Source organism: Siphateles boraxobius, unplaced genomic scaffold, assembly GCF_051911475.1.
Source record: "Siphateles boraxobius isolate OS27281-9 unplaced genomic scaffold, OSU_SipBor_1 16, whole genome shotgun sequence".
Classification (NCBI taxonomy): domain Eukaryota; kingdom Metazoa; phylum Chordata; class Actinopteri; order Cypriniformes; family Leuciscidae; genus Siphateles; species Siphateles boraxobius.
The window spans coordinates 4,636,911-4,648,982 of NW_027508766.1; the positions used below are offsets into that span (position 1 = coordinate 4,636,911).

Here is a 12,072-nt window from a genome sequence, read left to right on the forward strand (position 1 = left end):
CACACTTATAAGGAAATACAAGGCTAAAGAATGAAATGGTTTTAGTTTGAAGGTTATAGAGACAACAAAGTTTATAAGAGTTTGCTTTAAAAAAAGAAAAAGAACAAAAAGAAAGGTGATCCTATTTCAGGAGGAGAGTTCAGAGAGGTGAACATGAGATGTTTTATTTAGCAAAGTTTGATTTGTTTAACATGCTGTTTGCAATAACTGCTTTTTCTTTTCTAGACCACCCCACGAATCTCATGAACAGCCAATGACAGCTGACCAGCAGTGGGAAGATCATTTCACAGCAGTATTTTAGCCAATCACTACACAGAGCCAGACTACACTTTTTTTAAATTCATTTTAGTCTCACTCCATAAACACATATTAGCAAGTGTATATTAAATGGGACTTTTTTGAATACTGATTTTAGATTACATTTAATTACGATTTTGTGCGTTAACACTGATGACTTAATTTTATAATTTCTCTCATCTAATCAATCAAATAAGTCTTTGCTATTTCAATTATGTTAGTAATTCAAGCTTTACTAAAAAGATATACTACAGATACATATACAGATATGTATATAAGATATATACTAGTTTTTTTGAGAATTTCTCATTAACTACATAATCTTTTCGAATGCAATAAAATAAGTCGTTTACAAATAACACTACTACCCATCAGCGGAAACAGTATATAACTCAATTATTGTTAAATAATTTGAAAAAATTATTTAATGCAATGACTTATGGGTAACATGTTATCTTTGGTTTGCTCTATTATCTTTTCTAACACTTCAGACAGATGCCAAAAAAACCCGGCTTTTTCAGCCAGTCTCACAACATGCCTTAATTTAGGTTACACCAATTTTTCAGTATGACTTCACATACCATCTGTTGTATGGAAAAAAAATTGTCACATAAATACACATGCATTAGAAGTGCTTCACAGTCATTTTACTCAGTACACATGATTGTACAAAACATCTTTTGCACTTATTTATGAACAATAAATACTGTATGAAAAAGGTTTTGCACACATTTCACATAAATAAAATAAATAACTTAATAAATAAGACAAGGTGGAAAGTACAGGGGAATGAAAAAGAAAAGCGGATGTAAAGTTAATCTCTTTCTGACCTTTGAGTTGCTGATTATCAGTGAAGGAGGGAAGTGGGGTGTTTGGGGAATTTTGATTTTTTTCTAGAAATGCTGACTATCCTTTTTTGTTTCAGTCTAATATAAACAACATGTACTGTTTGTTTAAAGTGCTTTTTAAAATGATGCTATATACATTGTGTTAATACAAATAACACAATAATTGTATAATCTAAAAATACTTGCTTGTCAAATAATAATGCTTAGGCAATCTCATGATAACCTACACTAGCTGCCTGTTCAAGTACTTACTCCCCTGACTTATCCCATACATGGAAATACTCATTAAATATAAAATACTGATATTTAGATTTAAAAAATAAATTTTCACACATTAAGACAAGTATCTGTCTAGTCTTTTGTAAACAAACGGTAAATAATAAATTAGTCTCATAAAAAAACAGTTAATGAGCAAGGTAAACAGCAGTGAATATGTTAGTGTATTCAATTATACATTTCCTTGGTTGTGTTTTATAATTTAATTCAGTGTTCGTCCAATACTTGGGTTTAAAAAAAAAAAAAAAAAAAGTTTTTTCAGTATTTGGCTTGGAGCACAGTGTAATCTCGTGCCAATCTTCTCAAGTACCGTTCTAGATCTCTCAGTATCACGTACCCTCTCAGATGCTGAATCCAAAGTGACTCCCCTCCTGTTGTGAGTGTCGATGCCCGGATGTGTTGCAGGAGGCTAACAGTGGTCTTCTCAGTCGCTGAAGTCAATCCTCTGTGGGCAGAGTTCAAGATCTGAGATGATTGTACGGTGAAGTGTGTGGAGCTCCGAGGGTTATCAGTGGGTCTTGGGCTCTCGAGCTTTCTGGTGCTGTCTGTGAAATGATGCATGCTGGGAAACGGACTGGACGATGAAGTGGAGTGTAGGGAATGGAGAAGTGGAGATTTTGTGGATGCAGACACCTGTGTGATACTCTTCAACTGCAGATAGACAGAGAGAGAGAGAGAAAAATAAGAGTCTTAAACTGTCAGCCTGTTGTTTTGTCCCAAAAGGCTAGATTTCTTTGGTAACACTAGTTATAATAACTTACTCCTTTTGGCAAACAGTATAACCTTATAAATAGGCCTACTTATCAGATCATTAGGCTAATGTAAGAAACACAGATTTAAAGAAAATAAAAAATATATATCGGTCCCTGGATTTAGAATATTACAATATTATGTAATATTCTAATGTAATATTATTATTTAGAAGGCTCAAAGTAACCTAAAATCAAGAATTGGACCGTAAAGGTCTACCATGTTAGAAAATGATCACACGGAGATCACGAGGCAGACCGGGGAAATATGACTAAAACAGTCGTTATTGTTACTATTCTTAGATTTAAATATATCACAAATATTTTCTATAGACCCTATAAAAATCCCCTTGGGAATTTCATAAATTCTCTGGTAAGAGCCCCTATTTTGCAATCTTAACGGGGGCATGATGAGTTAATCATCAGAGTTGTGTAATTATGTATGGCTGGGTCGTTGTGTATCCAACAAGTCTGCACTTGTACCTGTGAGTTGACTTGTCTCATTAGATCCCGCAGATCTATTTGCAGACCGACAAAACTTTGGCACAAGGTGGGCTGTGGCCTTCCTCGTCTGTCTATTCTCTGCTCTCTTCTTTTTTTCGTCGCATCTCTTTCTCTGTCAAACTGCTGCCGTTGACCTTCTAGGTGAGTCCAGAAAGTTTGGAGGTAGTGGGAGGCCAAACCCAAACGCTCAGTGTCCTGAACCAAACAAAACTGTTAAAACATATCCTCATGCAGTAAGCCAACTTAAACACTACGTGATAAAGATATGCGTGCACACCTGCATGTGTAGCCAGGTCTGATAACTAACAGTGACCGTGGGTAGTGTATTCAGCTTCAGGTCTCCGTATTCAAAGAGCTCGCCTCCAAACACCTGTTGTTTCTGTCAAGAAATCACATGGTGCGGAACTTTAGATACAAACTGAATAATCATAACAATAAATTAATAAAACAATACAAATCGGACTGTTGGCATTAATTTGTTTTGGCTACTATAGAAGATATGCATTAGTTCTCTTACGTATAGGGACAGCAGTTGTTGGACGCGGGCGCGGACAGTGCGCGTGAGGCGCAGTGAATTGGAGAAGGACAGCGCTCCTCTGTGGCCGAGAGGCGAAGAAGTATTTGTAGACACCATACACAGGATGAGAATGCAAAAAAGAGTCTGACAGCGCCAAAACATCTGGGAGAATGTAGAGTGAAACTGTCAGATCATCCAAAGTAGTGATCAACCTCGTATTGGCTTCAATCATATTTCATGAGTTCATTCACCCCTGCTTTTTTTCGAGATAGGCTATTGATCATATTTCACTTCAGAAAACCGCAGTAGCCTGCTATCTAGCATAACAAAATAGATCTTATGCCTAGACTTAAGGTAGGCTACTTTGAATTACATGGGCTAAACAGACCTTAGCCTACATATAGCCTACATATCAATAAACACAAAAATATTGTCAGTGTTGTCAGTGATGCTGTCAACTGCAAATTAGTCATGGGTAGAAACCTGTATGCATCGCATCTACTTTGTATTCTTTATAAAGCAATGTTTTATGCATTTGTCCCTGTCAAATAAACATTAAATAAAATAAAAAAAATAAACTACCAGTTGCCTACCCACTATTGATGATTAACCTGGATCGATAGTGATCAATATTAACTGCATTAAAACGTCTTATACATTAAATTGCTTATTATAATTTTAACAGTTAAAAATAAATCGCCCGATGTTTAGATTCTGGTAATTAGTTTTTGGTAATAAGGGAGATAAAATGATATTGGCTCTTACCTCCGTTTGAATATTAGACATATCAGACCTTGATTGTTCAGTCGTCGTCAGTGATTTGAGATGATGATGCACCAGAGATTTTATCTTTATATTCTCTCTGTAAATATAGTTTCGGTTTCGTGTTTTTTTTGTTTGGGAATGCCAGTATTTGTTCTTCTTTTTCAGCCGCGTATTCGAACAGTTCCAAGAAGTACAGTAGTCTTGAAGATGGTACAATATTTTAATGTATGTTATAAGCCAGTTAAAGTCTCATGTAGGCATACAGTGTATGTGTGTGATTACATATAGATAAATATATACAGATATGTGCTCAGATTGTGATTTCACAACTGTAACTCATTTCTTGGTTAAACGGATGGTGTTGGATTGAAATGACAGGTAAATTGACTAAACAAAATTTAAACAAATATAGAGACATGAAAAAATGAATATTTATGTAGGCCTACTAATAATTACATGAATGATTTTATAGTGTTTTTACATTGAATTTACATTTTAAAAATACCTGCATCTTTAATTAATTTCTGTAATTACATCTATTATTGCACTGTTAACCACCTATAAACCAAACCACACCACTAAACCTGTCCCTGACTCGAATCCCACCTCAGTAGCAGCAACAGTGATTTTTCAATACACACAATAAGTAGCCTACATTTAACAATTTTTTATGCAAGTACGTAAAGACACCTATAAAGTGTGACCCTAAATTAGGATCTATAGATCCAATTAATAGAATATAAGTTAATATATACGAAAAAAATGTTCAAAGGATCAGTTTAAAGATGTGAATATTAATTTAGTATATTCGAAACAAATTACACTGATACACTCTCAAAATAGACTTGTATATCTCACATCAGGGAGTGATTTCAAACATGTAGCAGAAAATGGTTCAGCTTACGTGAAAATAAAAAGCAAGCATGCATAAATGTGTGGGGTGTTACATAAAATTATATTTTACAACCAATGAAGTCCGTTTTATGGAAACTCACATGGCAGTCCCTGTGGGGAAGACCCTCCCATGCTAGTCTCTGTCTCTTTCTGACGTTACTCAACTGCTGTTTTCTACATGAGAATGAAATTTCTGTTTTGCCCCATGACCAGCTGGGCCGTACATTCACAAAAAGTACCTTCTTAAGGAGACCACAATATATGTAAATTTAAAACATCTTTATTAAAAAACACACCCAAACATCATGATTTCACATGCATTGCCTGTACCCTTATATTGCCTGTACATATCTACAGTATAGCACATCTTTTTTTTTTATCCCCTTTTTGCTCTTCTTTTCTGTCTTTTAGAATTATAGCACTTTAGAACTGATCTATCTGATTTTGTAATTTGTATGTGATTCAAATGTTGTGTACATTTATAAGCCTTATGTACTATATATATGCTACAAAAATGAATGAAATCATTAAATTGCTGAAGAAACTTTCAGAAGAATTTTGTTCTCTTCAGAACGGTGTCGTCTTATAGCGGCCTCTAATTTAATAACAAATGATCATTTAGACGGAAGTGAATCAATCAAAACTAACTTTAGCTGAAAAAAACATTATTCACGAACCACTATAAAACCAAACCAATCTCTGTTACCTTAAATTATATGTTTATCTCTGTAAAGCTGCTTTGAAACAATCTACATTGTTAAAAGCGCTATATAAATGAGGATGACTTGACTTGACTTCAGGATTTTCTGCTGCTTATGGAAAGGAGAAGAGGTTTATTAATAATATAGATATGTTTTTTTGTTTGGGTTTTACAGTTTTCCAAAACGTTTTTTAACCTGCATGCAAATCAGAAGACAGTAGGTAAACAGGTAGAAATCAGTCTTAGCACATGCATCACAATTTGTTGTGAGGAACAACTGAACTTAACGATTTAACAGAAAAAAACAGCAGTTTTTAAAGAAAATCCTCTGGCCTGTTCTTGTACATTCCCTGTGTTTATTCAATTTACTTCCTTTCAGTCTGTCTAAGCTGGGATATCCTAATACTACAAAACATTTCTTTTTTGTTCTCTCTCTTTTTTGAGGGAATATCCATTCTAACGACACACAGCGATTTTCTTTTTTTCATTTGCTGTGAAGACATAGAGTGTTAGACATGCATCATGGTGTCACTGGATGTTTAGGTAATCACATGACCATCGTTTAACAGAAGATACCATCACACATTCTGACCACTGCTGTTATGTAAGGTGACATATATAGATTACAGTGTGTGTGTGAGTAGAAATGCTGAGGTTTATTTGGTGATGCCAATCCGCAGTTACACCACATGAGCGTATCACTTCATGTTTTTTTCTATTGGCATTAGTTTTGGGTTGAGCAACACTTCCTTTCTCCAGTGCTCTCTCTCTCTCTCTCTCTCTCTCTCTCTCTCTCTCTCTCTCTCTCTCTCTCTCTCTCTCTCTCTCTCTCTTTCTCTTTCTCTTTCTCTCTCTCTCTCTCTCTCTTCTTCACTCTTCTCTCTGTCATTCTTCACTCTGTCACTCTACTCTCTCAAGTGATGTTAATTGTCTGAGACAAAGACCGGAAGGTACTTGCAGTACATATCTTTACATGATTATAGAGATAATTATACGTTATCTACTTGATTTAGAATACATTTTCATATTTAGTTTTTATTATATAGTCAGCAAAAAAATACTTTACAATAAGGTTTCATTAGTTAACTAAATTTCTTAACATGAACAACAATGAAAAAAATGAACAATACTTCTACAGCATTTATTATTCTTAGCTAATGTTAAATTCAACATTTACTACAACATTAAGGCCCGATTTCACAAATTGGGTTTGAGATTAAGCCAGGATTAGGCCTTAGTTCAATTAGTACTGGTTTGCATCTTGAGACAAAACAATGGCACTGACGTTATTTAAGATATGTCAGTGCAAGTTGCTTTCAGTTAAAACAGCACAAACATGCAAGACTTAAGCCTTGTCTGAGAAACTTGGGGTATTAAAATCAAAAGTTGTATCTGTTAACATTGGTTAATGCACTGTAAACTAACGTGATTAGAAACATTTTAGTAACTCACAACAAAGGTCACTAACAAAGATTAATAAACATAAAACATATATTGCTTATTGTTCATTCATATTAACATATTAACATATTGTGTTGCAAAACAATTCTGGAAAAATATGCATGGTTTTTAGAATGTCTTAGTATTTGGTTTGTCCCCCTTTTGCTTTATTGGCAGCAGCAGTAGAGCTGCATGAACTTTGTTTAAAACCTGATGATCATGTAATTATGCATGTTTATTAAATTATCATTGTTAGAAATTAACTTATTTGATTAGTGGCCTAGAAATAGTGTAGAGTCAGAAATATGTATGACCTAAATATTATTTATGAAATATTTATTACATCATTGCATTTCTTTGTTTGAAACTTTTAAAGATTTTTAAAATTTAAAATTTCCAAGTTTTCTAAATTTTGAGTGCCAGATTTTTTAAACTGTTTCAGACTTTTGAAACCCAATGTAGTTGTACTGTAGCACTGCCACTTTTCTTAGTTTGGCCTTATGCCTCCTCTACGGAAATCTAGCAGACACTGTCATGTTTCTTCTTGGTAATCCCTTGAGTGATCCTCTGTTGGGGCAAGAACAGAGAAGTAGGGCAGAAACCACAACGGTGGAGGCGGAGCAAAGCGGTGATGTATGTTTGGTCATTTCTTGTTGCACAGTGGTGACTCATGGGAAGGGGTAGTTCTCAACTCACAGACACCCACACAGATTTCATTGGGGGTCACGATGTCTACGGGCACTTATGACTCAAATGACTGTTCATGCATGAATAGGTCACTCAGAGCATACAACTGTTATACTTACACATTTACTATTTTAAGTTGATTTAATTTGGGCGAAGCCATACGTTTGCATAGCATGTTACAATATAAACAACATGAGACACAAACACACTTTTGAATTCAACTTCCCTCCTGATATGTTTCCGGTAGTTCTTCCTCATTTCTGTTTTCCAGTAGTGTCTCTACTTCTGTCTTGCTGTCAGTCTTAGTCCTGACTCATCCAATACTGTATATTAGTTTTCCTTATGACACATCAGTTTTGTTATATTTCTCAGATAAAACATGTGGTCTCACTTCTTTCTCTTTCTCTCAATTTCTTTCTCCCCTTTTTTCTTTTTCAACTACTCTTTCCTTTATCCTCAATTCTCTGGATGTTTTAAGCTGTATTTTTGCCAAGTTGGGTTATCTCGACATTTGATCCAGTGCTGCAATATTTATATGAGCAAACCAATCCTGTACTAAGTGACAGTATGCCATTCAGTTTTTTTTTTTTTTTGTCAAATGGACTAAATGAGTTTAATGGCCATTAAATGAGATCAGTCAGTATATATTCTGGTTCCTTCGGTATCTTCTTTTATCTGTTATTCTCCTTTTCTCTGAAAGTGAACTAAAGTTGAAGAGATATGTATTTTTTTTCTTGACAATACAGTCACTCAACCAATTAAATATTTACTAATTATTATTTTTATTAGTAGTATTTAGTATTATCAATAACAACACTCGATATCAGAGAGTTTTCTGTCTGTGTTTCTAATGTAATCCCTGAATTTGGAGTGCACTGTAAAAACTTATTGTAGGTTTAACTTAGTTAACAGGTGGGCTTTTATTTTTTGAGTTCATTGAAGTTCAAAATTTGAGTTAATAAAACGAAGGAGATTGGTTTAATAAATAGAAACTCAATATATATTATGTTATCTGAACCACATTCATTATATAAGTTGATTTGACAAAATAAAAAAATTGCGATAACAAATCAGAGAGAGAGAGAAAATAACAATACGTGATCCTGTGTAATACTTGATCTGATACTGGATTCCTAAAGGTGATCCTAGATCCCAAAACTTTAGCTGAACTATGAGATGTTGTTGATAAGCACCTTCAGTCCCAGAGAAAAGTGCCCTGCTCAGTGCCTGATAGCCTGATGAATGAGGCCGAAACCCCTCGAGTCTCCAGTCTGCACACATCTAGAAGTCAGGGGAAAAGGGGCTGTTGCTTTCAAATGATCCACAAGATGGCAATGAGAACCTAAAGCTATTGCTGATATTAGAATATTAGAAGGCCTCCTCTTAGATGTTTTTTGGGGCTGATTCTCCATGGGTCAGCAGACCTCTTGCTAGACCTTTTACATTCATTCACTTTAACAATATCAAGATCCATATACAGTATATTATTTGTATAAGTGTTGCAAAAAAGAGACACACAAAGTTACAGGAAAAACATTCCTGAAAACAATTATTTCCAATTGTCGGGGGAAAGTGGAAGTTCCTCTGATGCATTCAAGGACAAATTGTGTGCAGTTATTAAAAATATAATGATTTTAAAACATTTAGTTGTTTCTATGAATAAAGTTATATTATACTCTGTAAAAAAATCACAACATGTCTTTTCTTTTGTCGAATCAACTTAGATGTATTCTGAGTTAACTCATAATATTTTGAGTTTCTGTTGATTAAAGCAGTCTCGTTCATTGTATCAACTCAAATTTTAATTTCAATAAACTCAAAATTGTAAGGCAATCAGGTAACTTACTTTTTTAAGTTAAACAAACAATAACACTTTACAGTGTAATAATGTAATATTGATATGAGGAAAATGTGGAAATGTTCTGTTAGTTTTGCCTTTAAAATGTGGTTTTGATTTTCCTTCTGGTCTGATGTTCCCTTTTGCCTAGAAAACAAGACTGCATCAAGCAGGGTAAGCAAATAAACTAAATTTCACCAAGTATCCCGCATTGACTCCAGCAGAACAGAGCTCACAAAGGTGAACATCTGGGCTCACCACACATAGATGATCTACTCCTCTTTTGGTATTCATTACATATATTATGCTTTCATCTTAGATTCATAATGAAAAGCTTCACTTGCTTTTAAGGCTTTAGCATTCATGCAAGCCAGTTTAAATAACAACATGTTTTTGTACATAATTTTCAGTTACACAGGCAATGTTTGTACCAAACACCCGCACAGGAATCGGAACTAGTCTGACTCTTGCAATCTGAGTAAGAAAAGCGCCCAATGTGTTTTTTTGAAAGATCCAGATTACACAACATGCATCAGATAGTACGCGAAGCAGTTCTTTAAAACTGATTTCAGAACAATTTTCCACACCCGGATCTTTACCATCTAAAAGCAAATTTCAGAACCATTTCCTGACAATCCCTGCCATAAAACAGCAGTAGTGAAAGTGGCCTGCAAACATTTATAGGGGGATTTCTTGTGTCCTCTTTACAAGAAAACAGAATCAATTATATTAAAAACTCTTTTAAGTTTCTAGATATGTAGTTGAGTTTGGGCATGTCTCAGGTGTGAAGATTCAACAACAGCTGAATTTAACATTTGAGTCTTGTATGTACCTTGTGTGACCACCAATTGTACAGAAGTATGAAAATTTGCATGGGTGAAAATCAACCAACCAGAATGTTTCTGTTTCATTAATAAATAATTAACAACATTATATAATTCTTAATGGATCATTAGTTAATATATATTCAAATAGCTAGAACAATTAGATAATGTGATAACGTTAACTAATGAACTAATGATTAACAGATCTTTATTTATGTAAATTAAAACGCTTACAAATGGCATTCAACTTCAGTTCCTATATTACCTAATGCACTTTTTTACATTTACAAATGACAAATGCAATAAGGTGGTGGCTCTGAGTGACCCTGATGTCCAACTGTAAAATGAATAATAAAACGATGACTTTCACAATGACAATTCACTTTATATTAGGTGTACTTATGCAAAAAAAAAAAAAAATTCTTAGGTACAATGTACTTATTGTGCACGTTCTATCGCAAAGTACTTTTGCTGCTATTGAGGTGTGATACGGGTTAGGGAAGGGTTTGGTGGTATGGGTTGGTTTAAGGATTGGTTAAGGGGTCAACAGTGCACAGGGGTCAGTTTGATTACTATAAGGAAACACGGTTCAAACTTTTTATAATACATTTTTGTATATTTTCCTGTTGAAGTATGATTCAAGGAAAATCGTGTTTAAGGGTATGGGATAGTTTTGAAGCAATAACAACATGTTTTGCACCCAAACTATAATTACAAAAATAGTGTGTTGTCGTTATGTCTTTAGCAAGCATGTAGCTAAACTTAACTAACCAGCCTTGAAACAAACGTTGTCATGCCCATAAAGGCACTAACTTACTAACTGTAAACATTTATAAACATTTACAACTGATACATTATTTCAACTTTAAATTGCTGCAAAAACATTAAATAATTAATAAATAATTTGAAAAAACGTGTAAATAGAAGTCTGCATTCACACCACAACAAATAAAGAGCAAATTTATGACCTCTACAGAATGTGGTTATGAATTGAGTTAAATATATGAGTTAAATATTAGTTTGTTCAAATGAACAGTGATTGAAGTGCTTAATATTAAATACATTTTTTTTCACAACATTTGTAAATGTAAAAAGTGCATTAGGTAATATATGAGTTTAATGACATTTGTTAGCATTTTGTTTACAATAAATAATGATCTGTTCATAATGATGTAATCTTTATTAAGTTTATTTAAACATTAACATGCACATTATCTCATAGCTATGTGATTATATATTAACTAATGATCAGTTAAGCACTATATAATGCCTGTTAATGATTTTTTAATGATTCCTTCAATCATTGAAAACCATCTGTCAGAATCATTTGTAGATTTTTAAAAAGTGCTTGATGATATGAATTGAAAGTTAAATGGAATTTGTAAGCATTTCATTTGACGTTAAATAATGATCTGTTAATCATTATGTAACGTTTAATAAGTTCATTAGTTAACATTAACAAGCACATTATCTCATATTTCTAGCTATGTGAATATTAACTAACTATCTGTTTAATATGATTTATTAATGGAAGTTATAAAGTGTTAACAATGTTTTCTTCACATTTATTTAGAAATTACAGCTATAAGAAACAAGTTTTAATGAAGAACCAAGGAGTGAGTATGTCTTTGTAAGCTCTGTCAACTAGTCATTAAATTCAGTGTTTTCCTTCAGTAAATATTTTCATTTCTTTATTTCTAGAGTTGTACATGTTCTTCCACATTTTTACTTATG

At 33.6% G+C, this 12,072-nt stretch overlaps 2 protein-coding genes across 3 annotated transcripts in view; one reads left to right on the plus strand and one right to left on the minus strand.

The window, feature by feature from the left end:
- The window catches only part of myo1ca (myosin Ic, paralog a), a 28,510-nt gene extending 27,027 nt beyond the window's left edge, over window positions 1-1,483 (plus strand). For both annotated transcript variants that reach the window (XM_077231203.1, XM_077231202.1), the window contains exon 32: window positions 226-1,483. In XM_077231203.1, coding sequence (XP_077087318.1) covers window positions 226-246 — 21 coding nt within the window. In that variant the 3' untranslated portion in view covers window positions 247-1,483. The remainder of the gene's footprint in view (window positions 1-225) is intronic.
- Window positions 1,484-1,668: 185 nt separating this feature from the next.
- On the minus strand, window positions 1,669-3,999 carry LOC143739079 (uncharacterized). The gene is made up of 5 exons (XM_077231204.1): window positions 3,957-3,999; window positions 3,192-3,353; window positions 2,952-3,053; window positions 2,654-2,869; window positions 1,669-2,072 (listed from the first exon to the last, which is right to left on the minus strand). Exons 1-5 carry the CDS (start codon window positions 3,975-3,977, stop codon window positions 1,680-1,682), a joined length of 894 nt encoding a protein of 297 aa, XP_077087319.1. The 5' UTR covers window positions 3,978-3,999; the 3' UTR covers window positions 1,669-1,679.
- Between the last annotated feature and the right edge of the window lie 8,073 nt (window positions 4,000-12,072).